The sequence below is a fragment of the Euprymna scolopes genome, chromosome 29 (assembly GCF_053919585.1).
Source record: "Euprymna scolopes isolate OS-2025 chromosome 29, ASM5391958v1, whole genome shotgun sequence".
Classification (NCBI taxonomy): Eukaryota; Metazoa; Mollusca; class Cephalopoda; order Sepiida; family Sepiolidae; genus Euprymna; species Euprymna scolopes.
This window is the reverse complement of record NC_136510.1, coordinates 74,263,973-74,281,238: the sequence shown is the minus strand read 5'-3', so window position 1 is coordinate 74,281,238 and position 17,266 is coordinate 74,263,973. Positions and strand designations below refer to the sequence as shown.

At 31.2% G+C, this 17,266-nt stretch overlaps 2 protein-coding genes across 5 annotated transcripts in view; one reads left to right on the top strand and one right to left on the bottom strand.

Moving 5' to 3' along the window:
• The window catches only part of LOC145252722 (CCR4-NOT transcription complex subunit 3-like), a 135,187-nt gene extending 122,319 nt beyond the window's left edge, over positions 1-12,868 (bottom strand). Inside the window, exons 1-3 of one of the 3 annotated variants that reach the window (XM_080112566.1) lie at positions 12,733-12,868; positions 11,766-11,840; positions 4,872-4,921 (exon numbers count right to left, since the gene is read on the bottom strand). In XM_080112566.1, coding sequence (XP_079968692.1) covers positions 4,872-4,890 — 19 coding nt within the window. In that variant the 5' untranslated portion in view covers positions 4,891-4,921; positions 11,766-11,840; positions 12,733-12,868. Of the gene's footprint in view, positions 1-4,871; positions 4,922-7,933; positions 8,373-11,765; positions 11,841-12,517; positions 12,536-12,732 lie in introns of those variants that run through there. The other 2 variants (XM_080112567.1, XM_080112565.1) reach the window with 2 other exon arrangements.
• LOC145252721 (uncharacterized) overlaps positions 8,428-17,266 on the top strand; it is a 148,386-nt gene continuing 139,547 nt past the window's right edge. Inside the window, exon 1 of one of the 2 annotated variants that reach the window (XM_080112563.1) lies at positions 8,428-8,769. The gene's annotated coding sequence lies outside the window, so the exon portion shown is untranslated. Of the gene's footprint in view, positions 8,770-11,648; positions 11,668-17,266 lie in introns of those variants that run through there. The other variant, XM_080112564.1, reaches the window with a different exon arrangement.

Below are 17,266 nucleotides of genomic sequence, written 5' to 3'. Positions count from 1 at the left end.
CACTAATTCAATATTTTAAGAGTGTCATCTATACCAGAATGAGCATTCAATACAGACCAAATTGAATCTAAAATTTTGTTGAGTTTTGTTCAAATTTACTCATGAAATTTGCTGTGTATTTAATCATATTCAATTTAATATTTTACATGTGTTGAACAGATTTTAGAAATTGACTTTCAAAGCAACCTAACTTTCACTAGGTCTATTTATTTTGCTTTCTCACAAATTTATCCATATCATTTACTCTGTTTTCATATTCCTTTCCCTGCTATCTCAATTGCTCAAAATCCAAGTCAAAAACTCATCCATTCTTTCAATGTGACCAAACCAACAAAGTTTCCTATTCTGCATACATCATATTCACATTTAATCTTCCTGGGGTCATCAGAAAGCTCATATTACACATCCACTCTCATTCCCATAACATTTATCTCCATGCAGCCTCAACTTTCACTTCCCCACATTATCAAATTGCATATACATGACAGATAGACTTTTCTCTTAGTCAACAGTTGTAATGCTCTGCTGGTTAGTAATGGTAGAAACTTACAAAATTGTGCTTTAAAAAGCCTGTAGACTATAAATTAGACTTAACAATCCTGTCACACTATGTCCTTTCAGATTTGTATCAGTCAGCATGGCAAAAATGCATAATATGATATCTTGTGAATGTTTGTATCTGTGTGTGTGCGCGCACACACTTCAGTCTAAGGCTTGAATGAAATGTTACATGAAGGTCCACTAAAACAATGTTTGTCATATTTTTATTGGAGAGTATTGGGAGGGCTGAAAAGAAAGAAAAGAAAAAAAAAATCAGGTGCTGGCAATACTCTAGCAGGTCTTTCAGTCTCTCTCTTCCTATATATATATATATATATATATATATATATATATATATATATAGATACACACACCTGTGTAAGGTTTGTTACAGAGAACGCCAGCAAATGCTTAACCATAAAGAAAATATCAAAATAAAAGAGTCATATTTATGCGTTAAAAAAGATCAGAAAATATTAGTACCATCAGTTTCAAATCTAAAACAAAGAGGCCAATATCTGATCATCTATGTCAAACTCTCCTTTCAGGAAGACAAACAGACTTAAAAGAGTCAGACATCGGCGATCAGATATGGATCTCCTTTGTTTTGGATTTTAAACCAATGGTACCAATGATTTCTGATCTTCTGTACCCCCCCACACACACACGTAGTTACATAGATATACTCACACACACAAATATAAAATTATTTACGAAATTCACAATACAGAGCATTTATACATACAAACAAATGGTCTGGTTAGTGTAGAGCTATTTTTGTATGTCCAAACACAGAAATCATTAGAGTAAATTCAGAAAACTTCTGCCCTCACCAATCAGCAACCGCTGCCGATCTAGAGAAGAGTCTATCGTGCAGTGTGACAATCCATAGAAGTGCAATATGACTAAATAAGAGTTGAGGATATGTCTTGCACGAAGAATAAAGATAGGAGAATGATAAAACGAGGTATAATGCAAGTCTTTAAGACAGGTCTACATCTGATTCTTTTAATGGACACTTAAATGTGAACCGTATTGAGATGTGTGAACAGGAGACTTTTTAGGTTTGATCTCATTAACCTATTAGCAGCTTTAAGAGAAACTTAGATGTAAATGTAGATATTTTTAGGCGTCCCATTAATGGGATGCTGGCAGGTAATGGATTAAAAAAAAATGGAAGAGTGCTAGGATTAGGTGTAGAAGAATTGGAATAATAGGGTTAGTTCATGGGAGAAGATCATCGTAAACATAAAGGAAGTGATGTGGACAATTTGGAGAGAAAAAAAGATAAAGATCTGGTCAGAGGTTAGTTTGGATGTCAATTTCCAAAAGTTGTCCAACAATTGCTAGCATCAAATATTATGATTAATTAGATAGCAGATTTATCTTTTGTGAACTGATATATTTGTCATGTAAATTTTTTAAAAAAATCCAAGTTTTTTGTTTTTTTTAAATTGCAGTATTTAATTTTATTGTTATTTGGGATTCATATTTACAAATTTTCACATATGAATAAGATATTTTTTCTTGGATAAATTTTTGAATTTCTTAAAGGATGCCCCAGCCTGTGAAAAGGTTAAATGAAATACTTTTGATACTCATTTCATCTCTATCTTCTCCAGTTTCACAAGTCACAGACAATAATGGAATAAACAGAACTCAAATATAAAAAAATATTCATATTGAATTATATATTTCTTGTCCATCAATACCAGATCGACATAGCAAAATTAGAAAATGTTGAAATGCCCTGACCAGGTGAGCACACAACTTAATAATTCAGTTTACATAAGTCACTGATAATTAACACCACCATTAGTCACCTGCAACTCTATATTAAATGGTGGTTGTCCATTAGATTATGCAGAGATAAGTGTTCAAACAGTAGTGTCAGTAGTCACACTATTCTCTCCCTTTATTTAGGCAAGTTTCATTCAGAGATATATGAACTTTCAGATATTTTAAGGGTTGATAATCATGTATAGTATTACACTTTTGGAATAAGAATTCAAAAATAACAAAACTTACCAGATCCTTCCTATTAAATACCATTCTTCTTTCATTCTATTATTTAGTTATTTAGTGGTTACAAAACTATGTAATTAAAAAATTCATTATTTTTATTTATGTAAACTAATCTGATAAAGACAAACTTTCTAATCTACCATATTAAAAGAAGAAACTATATTACTAAAATCAGATAGGCTTCAAAGAAAATTTGCAGCATTTTATTTTTGGTAAAATATAACTTAAAAATTATGCTAATATGTTATTTTCAGATATATTTTGTGGAATAAATCTTGGAGGATAATTTAGATTCCACCACTCCAGGCAATTGTCAAAATATTTGAAGATGGGAAGTGAGACAATGTTTAGAAAACATTTATTTTACATAAAAAAACAAACCTTTTGAAAATACAAATGAATTATCATTTTTCTCAAAATCTATTGTGAACTATTCAGCTTTTCACAATAGCAATCAAAATGAAAGTACTCTTTCGAAACACTCATTTTTTACACCTTTTTTCTTTTTGATAAAGGGATGTTATCACAAAATATCAAAGACATTACCCATCCTGGTCCCAAAAATCAGTAAGTCTCCATTTACTGATTTTATGTGATGTTATATACGACTTTGAAAAATAAATAGGCGTACAGTATTTTAGCATTCTACAAGATTTCCACCTGTTTGTCTATTTTCCACACCACTTCTCACTGGTAACTAACCACCACCGATTACATCAAAAGGAAAAGTGACAGTGTTCTATGAGAAAGACATACAGGCAGGTGGACACATAAGAGACAAGGCCATCAAGTCATACAGTGTAATATGGAACAAGCCCGAAAGAACTGCACTCATTAGCGATGTCAGTTCCAAAATCATTTGGAACTAATAGAGCTGAACAGGAAAAGAATATCAGGACCTAGAAAATGATCTAAAAACGACATGGTCTCTGAAAGAAATAAGCATTATACTAGTTGTGACAGGAGCAACTGGCCTAATAAAAAAGAATCTTGGTAAATATTGGAAGACCGAGCTGTAACGAAATACAGATAGCAGCCATAAAGGAAACAGCATCTATTCTTAAAAGAGCCCTCGGATATCAATTTAAACCATAACGGAATCAAGTGTTAGCTCCAGGAGGGATTAGCCCCTTGATCTCTTAAAACTAACCAAAGTAAAATTTCAAAAAAGTAACCCACATTGCTTTAGCCTAATACACTTTTATTTTTAAAATTTTTATTATGTTGGACTTCATGTCATAAAATCCTATACAGCATCCAGATAAATGACAATGTGAAACTGACTATGAACTATGAATAGCCAGTTTTCTTTTTCATCAAGATAGCATTTATATTCATATTAATAGGGATGGCAGTGGGTGAGGTAAATCTCAGTTTTTGTTTACTAGTTGGTTTGATTCTTTATGGCAAATCAATTTGGAGGAGGGGTATTTAACGCTAAACCAATACCTATTGTAAAAAAATTTTTGTATGCAATTAATTGAACACAAAGCGATGGAGTGTGGGTTCCTACTGTTCACAACAATATTAGTATATAATCACAATAGATCCGATGAGGTTTGAACTCGGCACTGCAGGCAGAACTGACTTAGACCAAACAATCCGTTTAACAAATAAGGATACATAAAAAAATATTGAAAACATTCTTTTCGTGGAACTTGTGTAATTTTGCATTCCCATTTTACAGATTTTCATAATTTTTATTAAATTCAGGAAAATTTGGCCTCTCGCTTCCTCAAATGAATATTTACATATTTCTTATTAAAAATTAAAGGCACATTTAAAAACTGCCAAAGTTTCTTATCAATGGAGTAAGCAGTTATTTCCCCTTTCTGGTATAAAATCCAGAAGAAAATAATTTATTGATAAGAAAAAAAAATCGAAAAATATGAAAATATATTTTTTATTTCGTGGTGGATTTAGAAAACGATATTTAAAAAATAAACGATTTAATTTATTAATTAAAAAATAAAATCTAACCTAAACTTGTAAAAAATTAAAAAAAAAAAAATTCAATAGGTTTCAATTAGCAATGACGATTTTAAATATATTGTGTAAAAAAATGAATTTAGTTAACAATTAGATATTCAGTTAATTCCATCTTTTATTCATTAAACTTATTTTATATCGTTACTTAAATTAGAACAAATTTACAAAAACAAATTAAGCGTTTACCGTCATAAAACGTCATACGATGTTGGAAAAGTACGTAATCTAAGAAAATAACTACCCCCCCCCCATTTTTTTTATTTATTTTTTTTTAACCATTAAAAAAAAAATAAGACGGGAGAGTAAGACAAAAATACCTTTTAAATTCAACCTCATCTTTTTACTTTGGATGAAAAAGTCAGTTAAACTAAAAATAAAAAAAAGATAAAAAAAAATTATGTGGGAAAGTTTTAAATTACAAAAAATGTAATTTGACTACGACACAACGGAGGTTCACTTTTAAAAGGAACCTTTCCTAGAGAACAAGAGAAGACCTTGAATCGCACACAGGCTGGGATAATTCAGTTTAGTTTTCAGAAGAAAAAAAAAAATACGTTGTCGACATTCAGTTTTAAAACAAATACAAGAATCTTTGGATTATATATATATTGCAAGAAAACAAAGCAATCTAATCGAATAAAAAAGCTAAAGAAATAAAAGAATTGACGTTGTTAATTTGAAAACATTGAATTTAGTAAACAATAATATATTTTTTAAACTCCACTTTTATTTATTTTTTTAACCCCGACAAGAAAATAAATAAATAAATATATATATATATATAAATATAAACAACATTTGTTTAATAGTTATGTAATTTAACCCTTTAAAAATAAATATTTGGTTTTACGTTTGAGTGGGGAGGGGAAGTCTTAGAACAAAGGGAAAGAAGAAAACAACTTCAGATGTTTTTACACTACAAACGAAAAACTTGAAATCGTTAACCTAAATAAAAAAAAAACCCAAAGAATTAGCCTTTCCAAAATAAATTTAAAAGATAAATAAATAAATGTATACATAAAAAGAACACTCCTGATAACTTCGGTAAAGCTTTTTTATGTCATTGTGCGTTTTGATGGAATAATAATAGATTGATTCTAGTAAATACATTAGAAACGGGTTTTTAAATTGGAATAAATATATATTAATACGAATTTTAAAATAAATATAATTACTTAGGCGTTGATAGTAATAAATAAATATTAAGACGAATTATTTTATTTAACATCTAAATCGATAAAGCGGTCTAAAAACATGTCATACAGACTAGATCACCTGTGACCCGTCGCCGTCGGGTCACTATGTTATCCTCTTTTCCTAATGATACAGTACTTCTACAGTTTACGAACCGTGCTATTTTTAAATGGGATTTTTAAGTTAAATTCAATTTTTACGATCATTTGGTTTATTAAATTGTTAGGTGAATGTACAGAATAGTTAAAGCTTCCTATCCCCAATGTTAAGAATGAGTTTCTAACTGAAATTTCAACACGATCAGTAAACTGTACAAGTATCAAATATACCCCTGGAACTAAACTACGTTATAAACGTTATAAATAATGAATTGTAGCTTTATGACGTCATCCAAGGTGCACGGTGACAATATACAAAATAAGCAAGATCCAAAGTTATATATATATATATATATATATATATATATATATATGAATGAGAGAGAGAAAGATCAAATAAAATTCTAACAAGACGAAGAGAAAAATAAGGGTGAAAGGAAAGAAAAAATAAGTGTAAGAGAAGATAGACGTTTTCATTATATTAATTTTGAATTTTTTTTCCAGGTTGTGTTGTAGACGAAAAAAAATAAAAATAAAAATAAAATCTTTTTCAAACATAAAATATTTTTAAAAATTGCTCCAGCTAAAATAAAATTAATACACGAATTATTAATTTTATCAAATATGATTTTTATTCTTTCTAGTAAGAAAAAAAAATCTTGATTTGTTGATGCTAGCCTTTTTTCCGTGTGTGTGTGTGTGTGTGTGTGTGTGTGTGTGTGTGAAATTCAGTACAAAAAGTAAACGTGTTTATCAAAAAGTATTTATATGCAGGAGTGTGTGCGTGGGGGGGTGATTAATTTCTTTTAGCCATTTCTAGATGCATGCATTTAAAAAAATTTGCAACTTAAAAAAACAAAAAATCAGGGTGCACTTATTTTTTAAAGCTTAACATTAAAATTCAACCTGTTTTATGTGAAAGAAAGAAAATAGTCTGGCTTAAGTTGAGCCAGACATGAAGTAGTTCCTCTCTTCTTTCGTTCATACAAATACTGCGTTCAATGGAATAACGGATAAACTATATTAAAATAGATCGGATTCATTTTTAAAATCACACTATTAAATAAAAAAAATTCATTTTTTTTAATAACGAAATAATTTCTGATAGAAAGAAAAAGTAAATAACAACACGACACATTAATATATATGTTGCAGTGTTGCACTGTGCATTAAATGACAACGATACTAAATTCGTATTCAACATTTTAACATTAGATCATTAAACGAATGGTTGATCGTAATTAAAGTATAAATTTAAAACGCATTAATTTAAATATTAAAAAAATTCGACCATAAACAAAACTAGATTATTTTTTTTTTTAAATAATTAAAAGAAATAACACGAGAAAAAAAAAACAAAACAAAAAAAAACTCGTACTTCTGCAGTTTACAGACTGTGCATATATTTTTTTTAGATATAGGATTTTCAAGTTTATTTCAATTTTTACAGTATCTTTTTTCTTTTTTTAATTGTTAGATAAAAGTACAGAATATTTAAAGCCACCCTTTCATGTTAAAATGGGTCTTAAGTTATTTAGCACAGTATGAACTGCAGAAGTACAAAATAAATAAATAAAAATAAAGGGAGAGAATAATTTTTAAAGAGGGTACAAAAATAAATCTTAATATTTTAAATTAAAAACTAAACATGCAGGGTTAAAGATTAATTTATAGTTTTAAGGAGGAAAGCCATTTTATAAGAATATAAACAGTGGGAAAAATATTTTTTTGACATCATATATATATATATATATATATATATATATATATATATATAAAGAGAGAGAGTGCTATGGTGGTCAAATTGCAAACCTCAGAGCATGCATGACCACTTTTTCTTTTAATCAGGGGAAAACATGCAAAATAAAAATTTTGTCAGAAATTAAAGAGTATTTATATATTTTTCGAGCATCGACGTAGTGTCGTTATTTGCTAAATATTGAACGAGATAAGGACGTATATGGTTTAGATCAGCATGTCAAACAACACATGCTTAAAAAAAAAAAAGAGAGAAAACAATAAAGACCCCCCAGACAACAGTCATCGAGAGACAGACATTAAAACCTGGCTTGGCCCCTTAAGCTTACCTTGTAATTTTCGCCTGTCAGCCATAGCTACGAGAACGTACACTTTAATGACTGCTGCATGCTATGAACGCGATATGAAACTAAAATTTGTAATAATGTGGCAAATAATCAGGGGAATCCTTTTTCTTTTTGCCTTATCGAACAACCAAAATGGCTTCCCTCTTCTGACCAACCCTTTCATAAGATTAGTAGTTTGTGTTCTGCTGCGCTTACGCAACAAGTTCCGTCAATTTCTTGCTTTCGTATCCGATTCGGAGACGCACAGCACCTCCAAACCGACGAAATATATCGTGAATCGATGCTAAAAATTACTTGGTCGATTTATTGTGTAGAAAAAAAGAGTCGCTGGTAGTTTTAGTAAGATTTGCGCAATGATTTCTCACTCGAAACTTGCCGACATTTTCTAACGCTGTTATGGGATACCAGGGAATTGATGAACGGAAGTGACGTTTCGCAGACGATAGCGTCTGAAATTACGTCACGGCTAAGCGAATGAAAGTCGGGTCACGTGATCACGGTAGACTCGGCGACCATTTTGTTGGTGGAAGTAATGTTAGTTTCGCTCTTTTATTTACATGCCATCATGGCGGTAGCCGTTGCCAAAGACACGCTGATTTGCGTCGTCTCTCACAACACAGTCGGAATAAAGATCGACAACAAAACAATACAAACCAAGGACACCGATTTTACCTATACACCTGGATATATATTTTCGGGGATTTTAGCACATTCATTTTACAGCAGAAAAAATTGTTTGTGAATTTAAAACGTCGGCTTGTGAATGAAATATTTTGGAAAGTAAACAAACATTAACCAACATAACGGCGATTTTTAAGGTAACAAATGAAAATCAAATCTTTTTTTTTTTTTTTTTTTGAAACAGTATATAGAGAATTGAAACAATACTAAAAACAATTTTAAGAGATATTTATTTTAAATCTAACATTTATTTTTATAGCTGCTGGTTTCTTGCAAAAATATTTATTTTAGACTTGTTGCTATAAACTATTTACAGAAAAACAAGTAGTAAAAATTATCTAATTTAATACAAAAAAGTTTTTTATTTTTTGCATAAGATGTATTTGTAGTTCAATAATTAAGTATATTGTTAAAACAACCCCCTTTTTTTCTAATCGAAAAATTTATGTAAAGTGTTCGATTTGGAATGTATTTCGCAACAAAACGAAAAAGTGATTCTTTAAAAAATATTCATTTTCTTTTTATGAGTGTTGATTTTTTTTTTTTTTTAAGATGAAGATCTTAAATATATAAATCTATATATTGTGTTTCCTACTTAAAAAAAAAAATGTTATATTTGGAGGTGGTTTCGGTTACTACTGCAAAGAAAGGTATGTCATTTTCTTAACCTAGATTTTAATTTTAAATTATTTGCGATTTGTCAAAATATTTTGGTAGAGATTTGTTTTTATTTGCGACATGTTATTCTTTTAAATTCGTTAAAGTTTTCAGTTTCATTTATTATTTCTTTCCCGCATATAACAAAAACAAATCCATTTCTGTCTTGTTTCGGCATGTTTCAAAGGGGAGGGGGTCTTGCTATCTTTCGTATTAAAAAAAAACAAAAAAATAAAAAAAATAAAAAAAAAAGATATTCATCCAGTCCATTTCGTCTTTTGGCTAGAAACAAAGTGTAGTATCTGCTCAGATGCTTCTGTGCTCGGTTAATGAAGGTGGATTCCTTCTAGACCGAGACAATTCTTATTTCTGTTTCCAATTCAAAGTGCCTTTTTTTCGTGAGCAAAATTTCCTTCACATTATGACCGATCTGTGTCTAACTTTCTCCTTTTGAGGCAAATCAAGAGGAACAACAACAATCTACGACACGCCTCTTAATCAGCCTTACATATTAGAACGGAAAGTGGAAAGTTGTGATTTCTTAAAAGTTTAAAACTACACAAGTTACAATTTCGGATTCAGTTTAACCTCCGGCCTGATTATGGTCAAATACTATCATATCAGTAGTAATCAATAACCAAGTTGGGCGGGATGTTGAAATAAAATACGGTGCTTATGCAGTGCACTTATGCGCTGCTTTTTTTTTTTTTTTTTTTTTTTAATAGTATTTTAAGTTAAATTCAAGTTTTATGATATCTTCTTAAATTGTTAGGTGAAAGTACAGAATAATTACAAAACACCCGCCCTATGCCAAGAATGGCTTTCTAAATAATTATTTCAGCACGGTAACATAAGTGCATAAGTACATAAAGTACTTATTCTTGCATTTTTTTTTCAAAACCACTAAAATTAGGTTAACCAACCTTTTTACGGTATTATATTGAATCAGTTGCTAGATAGAGGAATAACTTTTCTGTGAATTTAAAACAAAAACTGAAAAAATTAAATATATAACAAATGTTACCCAAGCTAAGCTAAGTTACTCTTTCTACTTACCTATAGAAGTTTGGTGTTTTAAAATTTAAAGCGTTTTTAATTTTTTTAACCAAAATCAAAAGTAGTGTAAAAGTTTGAGTTAGAACGAGAAAAAAAGAAATTACGGTTTCATTGTAGCCATGTCGAGCCGTGATTATCGATAAGACATCGAAAATTAAACAAAATAGAAACACACACAGTAAGTGTCACCAATCGTGTGGTTCTACAGTATTTTGTTTCATTTATGATTCCTTGGCAATTATCGAGGTTTAGCGTGGCGATCATGAAACCGTCATTTTGTTTCTCATTTTAACTCCAGCTTGACACTTTCCAAGTAAACAAAAAAAAAAAAAAAAAAAAAAAGTTAAAACAAAAAACATCCAGGTAGGCTTGCCTTTTTTCTGTTGTTCTTGGCATTCGGGCCGGGATCAAAGTGTAGTATCTGTTCTGCAGATGCTGCACATAAGTTAATTGGTCCTTAGTAAATGTAGGGGAAACCCTTCATACTGAGACAATCACTATTTTTTTGGATACTGCCAGAGTTCCCTCTTTTTACCCTTGTTTTAAGGGAGCTGGTTTAATCCCACGTTAAAAACGACCTTGTGTCTAATTTGCTTCCGTGGGGAAGCAAATAAATACAATAAGAGCAACTTATACGGCCTTTGGTAACATTTATTTTTTTGGTACTCATGCAGTATTGCACTTATTGATCGGTGCTGAATTTCAGCTGAAATAGCGTTATTATTTAAAAAGCCATTCTTAACATAGGGAGGGTGTTTTGTACCTATTCTGTACTTTAACCTTACAAGTGAATAAAAAAACATATCATAAGACTTTAATTAAACTTGGAAATACGATTAAAAAAATAGCGCGGATCAATCAGTAAGTGCATTAGCACAATTTTTTCTTTCTTTTTTTGTATGTATTTTTTTCACCTCTTTTTATTTTGATTGTCATTTTTCGTTTGTTGACCATCACCTGGGTAACGCTGGATAACTCAGTACTAATTAATACTAAATATGTAATGGAAAAGGAGACTCAAAAATCTCTCAGGTGTGCCTCCTCTCTCTGAAGTTGTAAATGGACACCTAATGAAAATACGAGTATTTAAAATCTACGCATTTAATTGTGCTTATAAACAAACAAACATTGGTTTTTATTCTTAGCTTTGAAAAAAAAAAAAATAAATAAATAAAAAAAGGGGTCAATGTGCACCTGCACCGATTGTCCAACCTCCAAAAAGGTGTTTATTCCGAAAGCTGTTCTTAACATGGAAGGTTCGGGGTGTTTATTCCGAAAGGCACATTCTTATTTTAAACCTCCCCGTAATCAACTTCTTAAAGGTAAGTCTTCGTGTGGTCCCACAGTGCATTTTTCACCGAAAAAAGTTAAAGTCAATATTTTAATGTCAGAAAACAAAGTTTGAAAAGTTCGTACTTACATATCAAGTTTTTTTCTCTTTTCTTTTATTATTCCAGAGTCTTTCCATATTTCACGTCAAATGCCATAATACAAGCTAAAAAAAAGTTTGTTAATAATAAAAACTTTTTTCTTAATATCCTATTAACCTTTCTTTTTCTTTTTTTTCTCAACACAATTATAAGTTAAACAAGAAGGGACAATTTCTTGATTATTTCCAGGTTAATTCCTACTTATCTTTCATATTCTGTAAAATAATAATATCGAATTAATTTCCATGCTTCTTTTTTGTTTTCAAATATAAACTAATGTACTTATGCAAAATATACGGACCATGCTGAAATAACGTTAGAAACCCATTCTTAACATGAAAATGGGGGAGGGTTGTCTGTATTTTTACCTAACAATTTTATATACAAAAGATGTCGTAATAATTGAATTTATCTTGAAAAACCTGTCTAAAAATAGCACGGTCCGTATTCTGCATAAATACCGAAATTAATCAACAGAAAGTTAATAAAATACATAAATAAAATACAAACTTTTAAAACAAATAATGTAGTTTATATCCTAAGGATTAAAACTTCTAGATTGAATTGGATTTTCACATAAGTATTCAACAACAATAACACGAAATAAAGTTTTTAAAGAAAAAGAAAGTATCGCAGTTATATAAAACAATTATATATATATATATATATATATATATATATATATATATATATATATATTTTAAACTGACAAGAGGTGTGTATCAAAGTTTTTTTTTTTTACCTTCAACTTGTCGCATTAATCAAGAAAAGTTTTTTTTTTTTTTTTTTCATCTGAGCGTATTTACAAGTTTACTTCAATTTCATTTCGTACAATTACAAAAAACGTTAATTTTATTTAACATAAAAACAAAACAATCATGGTTATTGCCTGTTTTCTGTGCCAACAACTTGTGGCATTGTTTATAACTTCATTTTTGGTGTGGAGCAACGACTCACCTTTTTCATTGAACACAAACCGTGCGTCTAAGTTCGCTGTTGAGACACTTGAAGAATAAATAGCGTTGATTTCGAGGAACTAATTTTCTGATAAGGAACCAAGATTAGTAGTTGTTGGGCTCATAGGAAAAGTGAAACGAAAAACCAAGTAAATACACTTTCAGTTTTAGTGATTTTGTGTTTAGTTTTCTTTTCTTTTTTTCTTTAATTCGTGTGCGTATATTTTTTCTATCTTGTTATTTTCATTTTATTTGGCGCTCCTTAAAAATAATTTTTAGTAAACGCCGTAGACTTTTACGAGTTTTGCCGAATGTTTACGAAGAGAAATCTTTTTTTTTTTCTTCTGTAAATATATTTTCTCTATCTTTTTCTGGCCTTTGGAATAGGATTGAAAATTTGTGGCGTGCGTACTAGTTTTGTTCACTGCTCAAGAAGTCATCTTCCCAGGTGTTACCACCACTCAGAAGCAATGAAGCATTGAAGCAATCATGGGTGGGAAGGAAACTCGGTGTTGCTCGGGAGCAATAACTAACTGAAAGCTCGGGTGAATGACTTATTATTTTCAATGCATTAAAACAGGGGCCTCCAAAGTTTTTAAACGGAGAGCCAATTGCTGATTTTTTTTAGAGCTACGCTAGCAGTGTCAGAAATTTCGTGAAAATAGTGAATAATTCCACCCCATCTTTCCAAGCTTATAACTCCTCGAAAAATGTAATTCAAGCCCTAATTTTTTTTTTCAATTAAAGGAGTAAGGACCAAGGTTTTATTTAAAAAAAAAACAAAACAAAACAATGTGTTTTTTTTTTTTTAAAAAGGTTTTAAACTTCGGACTTTACAGGTAAATTTCTAAAAAACTGATTTTTTTTTTTTGTTTTAAATTTGAATATATTATTTATTGACCTTTTCTCTTCAATTTGTGATATATAAACCTATTAAACATAAATTAATTATTTACTTTTTAATAGACATTTCAAAATGAGAGGCGTAAATTATTCGACCCCCTATCTTTCTAAGCTTATAACTCCTCGAAAAATGTAATTCAAGCCCTAATTTTTTTTTCAATTAAAGGAGCAAGGACCAAGGTTTCATTAAAAAAAAAAAAAAAAAGACAAAAAGAAAAAATGTGTTCTTATAAAATAAGGTTTTAAACTTCGGACTTTACAGGTAAATTTCTAAAAAACTGATTTTTTTTTTTGTTTTAAATTTGAATATATTATTTATTGACCTTTTCTCTTCAATTTGTGATATATAAACCTATTAAACATAAATTAATTATTTACTTTTTAATAGACATTTCAAAATGGGGGGGGGCGTGAAAATGGGGGGGCGTGAATTTAAAAAAAACGTTTGTCTAAAATATTATATTCGGTTTATTGGAAAGAACATAAAATTTCACATTGACCCTGAAAATATCGTAAAAATAGAATCAATAGAAAAATTTTGATAGATTTTTAAAATTTAAAAATTTAAAAATATTGAGTTTAAAAATTGAAAAATATTGAGTTCGGAAAATTCATTACTGTTTTAAAAAAAAAATAAAAATATTTTTATTACTTTTAAAACAACTGTAATAGTTTATTTTGGAAGTATAATCCATAAAGAAAATAAATAACCCACTTTTAACAGAGAAATTACGAGATTTTTATATTGTATTCGCAGTTTCGTGTTAGGGGTGTCAAAAATTCCTACAAAAATTCTGATACTGCTAGAGCTACGCGGGCCAAAATACAAGAAAAAACTCACCTGGGCGTGTTTTGTACTGTTTTGCTCCTTAGCTTTGCTTTTTAGTGAAACTTGAAAACCTCATTCGGCGGCGTAAATTTTTTGACAGACAAAAATTTATAAAAAGTATTTATTTTTATATAAAACACATTATTAGATTCTAAGGCTGGAATAAAACCCGAAAGAAATTAATTTTTATTATTTTTTTCAACATTTTTTATTAGACAAAATGTACAACAATCGAGGCCGCCATCTTGTTTTTAAAATTTGGCCTTTCTCAGGCTTGCCATTTGGCATTTTTACGCTCTTGCATAGACCATGGTTCCATGCAAGTTTTTGTAGCAAGTTAGAGGTCATTCTCATCCTCTAGTGTTTTTGCCATTTCTTTAGATGTGTTCATTTGTTTTCTTGTCGTGTCTGTTATAGAGCGTGTTGTCATCAGCATATATACCCATTTCACAGACAATTTTGTCAGGGAAGTCATTTATGAATATTAGGAATAATAGAGGTCCAAGGATAAACCCTTGAGGCACTCTCGCATTTATATCATACTAGCGAGGGGTACCCGGCGTTGCCCGGGTGTTTGTAGGTGTGTGTGGAAACTCCGGGGGTGGGGGGTTAAAAAAATCTTTTGGTAGGTAAGGATCGAACCCGAACCGTTGAGGCAAAGTTGTAAATTAAAGTGTGAAAAAAAAAAAAAAAAAAAAAACGTGCGACGTTAACGATTGCCCCACCGCGAGATGCTAACGGAAACACGTTTGAATTTTTTAATTACTTGGATTTGGCAGGTGCCCGTTTTAAGGAGTTAATGAGGTCAAGTTTGACTGCGGGATAGTATCATTTACTGCGGGAACGCTTCCCAAGATGTTATAGGGAAAAGACTAACCCACATGCGGCGAGCGACAAATGTTGAATATTTTCCTTCCCGAAATCGAGCAAAGTAAATAGACAGGCGAGCTTCATTGTTAGTTGTGAGATATTACGATTTATATGTGATATAAAAAGTTTTACAAAGTTGTGAAATCACCGACCGCTTCTCTGAAAGAAGCCTTTTGTAGACATACAGAAAAAGCGAACACACAAACATAAATTTTCGCTTTTATATTTATAGACTAGCGAGGGGTACCCGGCATCGCCCGGGTGTTTGTAGGTGTGTGTGGAAACTCCGGGGGGGGGGCGTTAAAAAAAAAAGTAAGTATGAGGATCGGACCCGAACCGTTGAGGGAAAGTTGTAAATTAAAGTGTGGAAAAAAAAAAAAGTGTCACGTTAACCATTGCCCCACCGCAACATCTTTACGGAAACACGTTTGAATTTATTTAATTACTTGGATTTGGCAGATGCCTGTTTTAATGAGTTAATGAGGTCAAGTTTGACTGCGGGATTTTTATTTTCCCAAGATGTTATAGGAAAAAGACTAACCCACATGCGGCGAGCGACAAATGTTGAATATTTATCTTCCCGAAATCGAGAAAATTGAATAGACAGGCGAGCTTCGTTGTTAACTGTGAGATATTATGATTTATATGTGATATATAAAGTTTTAAAAAGTTGTGAAGCGACCCACCGCTTCTCTGAAAGAAGCCTTTTGTAGACATACAGAAAAAGCAAACACGCATACAAACATACATACATTTTCGCTTTTATATTTATAGACTAGCGAGGGGTACCCAGCGTTGCTCGGGTGTTTGTAGGTGTGTGTGGGGGGGGGTAAAAAAAAAGTAAGTATTAGGATCGAACCCAAACCGTTGAAGCAAAGTTGTAAATTAAAGTGTGAAAAAAAACGTGTGACGTTAACCATTGCCCCACCGCGAGATACTAACGGAAACACATTTGAATTTATTTAATTACTTGGATTTGGCAGGTGCCCGTTTTAATGAGTTAATGAGGTCAAGTTTGACTGCGGGATAGTATTTCATTTACTGCTGAACGCTTTTTTTTTCCTCCCCGAAGATGTTATAGGAAAAAGACCAACCCATATGTGGCGAGCAAGAAATGTTGAATATTTATCTTCCCGAAATCGAGCAAATTAAATAGAGAGGCGAGCTTCGTTGTTAATTGTGAGATATTACGATTTATATGTGATATAAAAAGTTTTAAAAAGTCGTGAAGCTGACCGACCGCTTCTTTGAAAACTTTTTGTAGACATACAGAAAAAGCGAACACACATACATACATACATTTTTGCTTTTATATTTATAGAAGACTAGCGGGGGTACCCGGTGTTGCCCGGGTGTTTGTAGGTGTGTGTAGTGTTAAATAAAAAAGAACCCGGGGGAGGGGGGGGGGATCGAACCGGAAGCCCTGAGGCAAAGTTTGAAAATAAAATCGGCCAGCCAGAATGAGTTAGTGAAAAATGTTTGAATTTATTTAAGAACCAAATTGACAGGTGCACGGCCTGAAGTCGTCGAGCGTTACGACCACGACGTAGGTTTGTTTGTTATAAGCGAAGTAAAAAAAGAAAACATCGTTAACACTTAAGCGGGAAAAAAAACACAAAAAAAACTAATTGCTCTACCCTCCCCCGCTTTGTCCAGTGAATGGTATATACGTTCAGAGATTACAATTAGGATGTCTGCTGTGGAACGGGTTTGCCAAAATCCGTATTGTTGGTCAGTCAGAAGTTTAGCATCTGTAAGGTGATGGATTAGAACTTGGTTAATTATGGACTCAAATATTTTGGCGAAAAATGCGAGGAGGCTAATGGGGCGATAATTTACTGGGTCAGTTCTTTCGCTAGAATTCTTAAAAACTGGTACCACAGAAGCAGTTTTCCAGCAGCAGGAAAGCAAGATTCATTAAGGCATTTGTTGT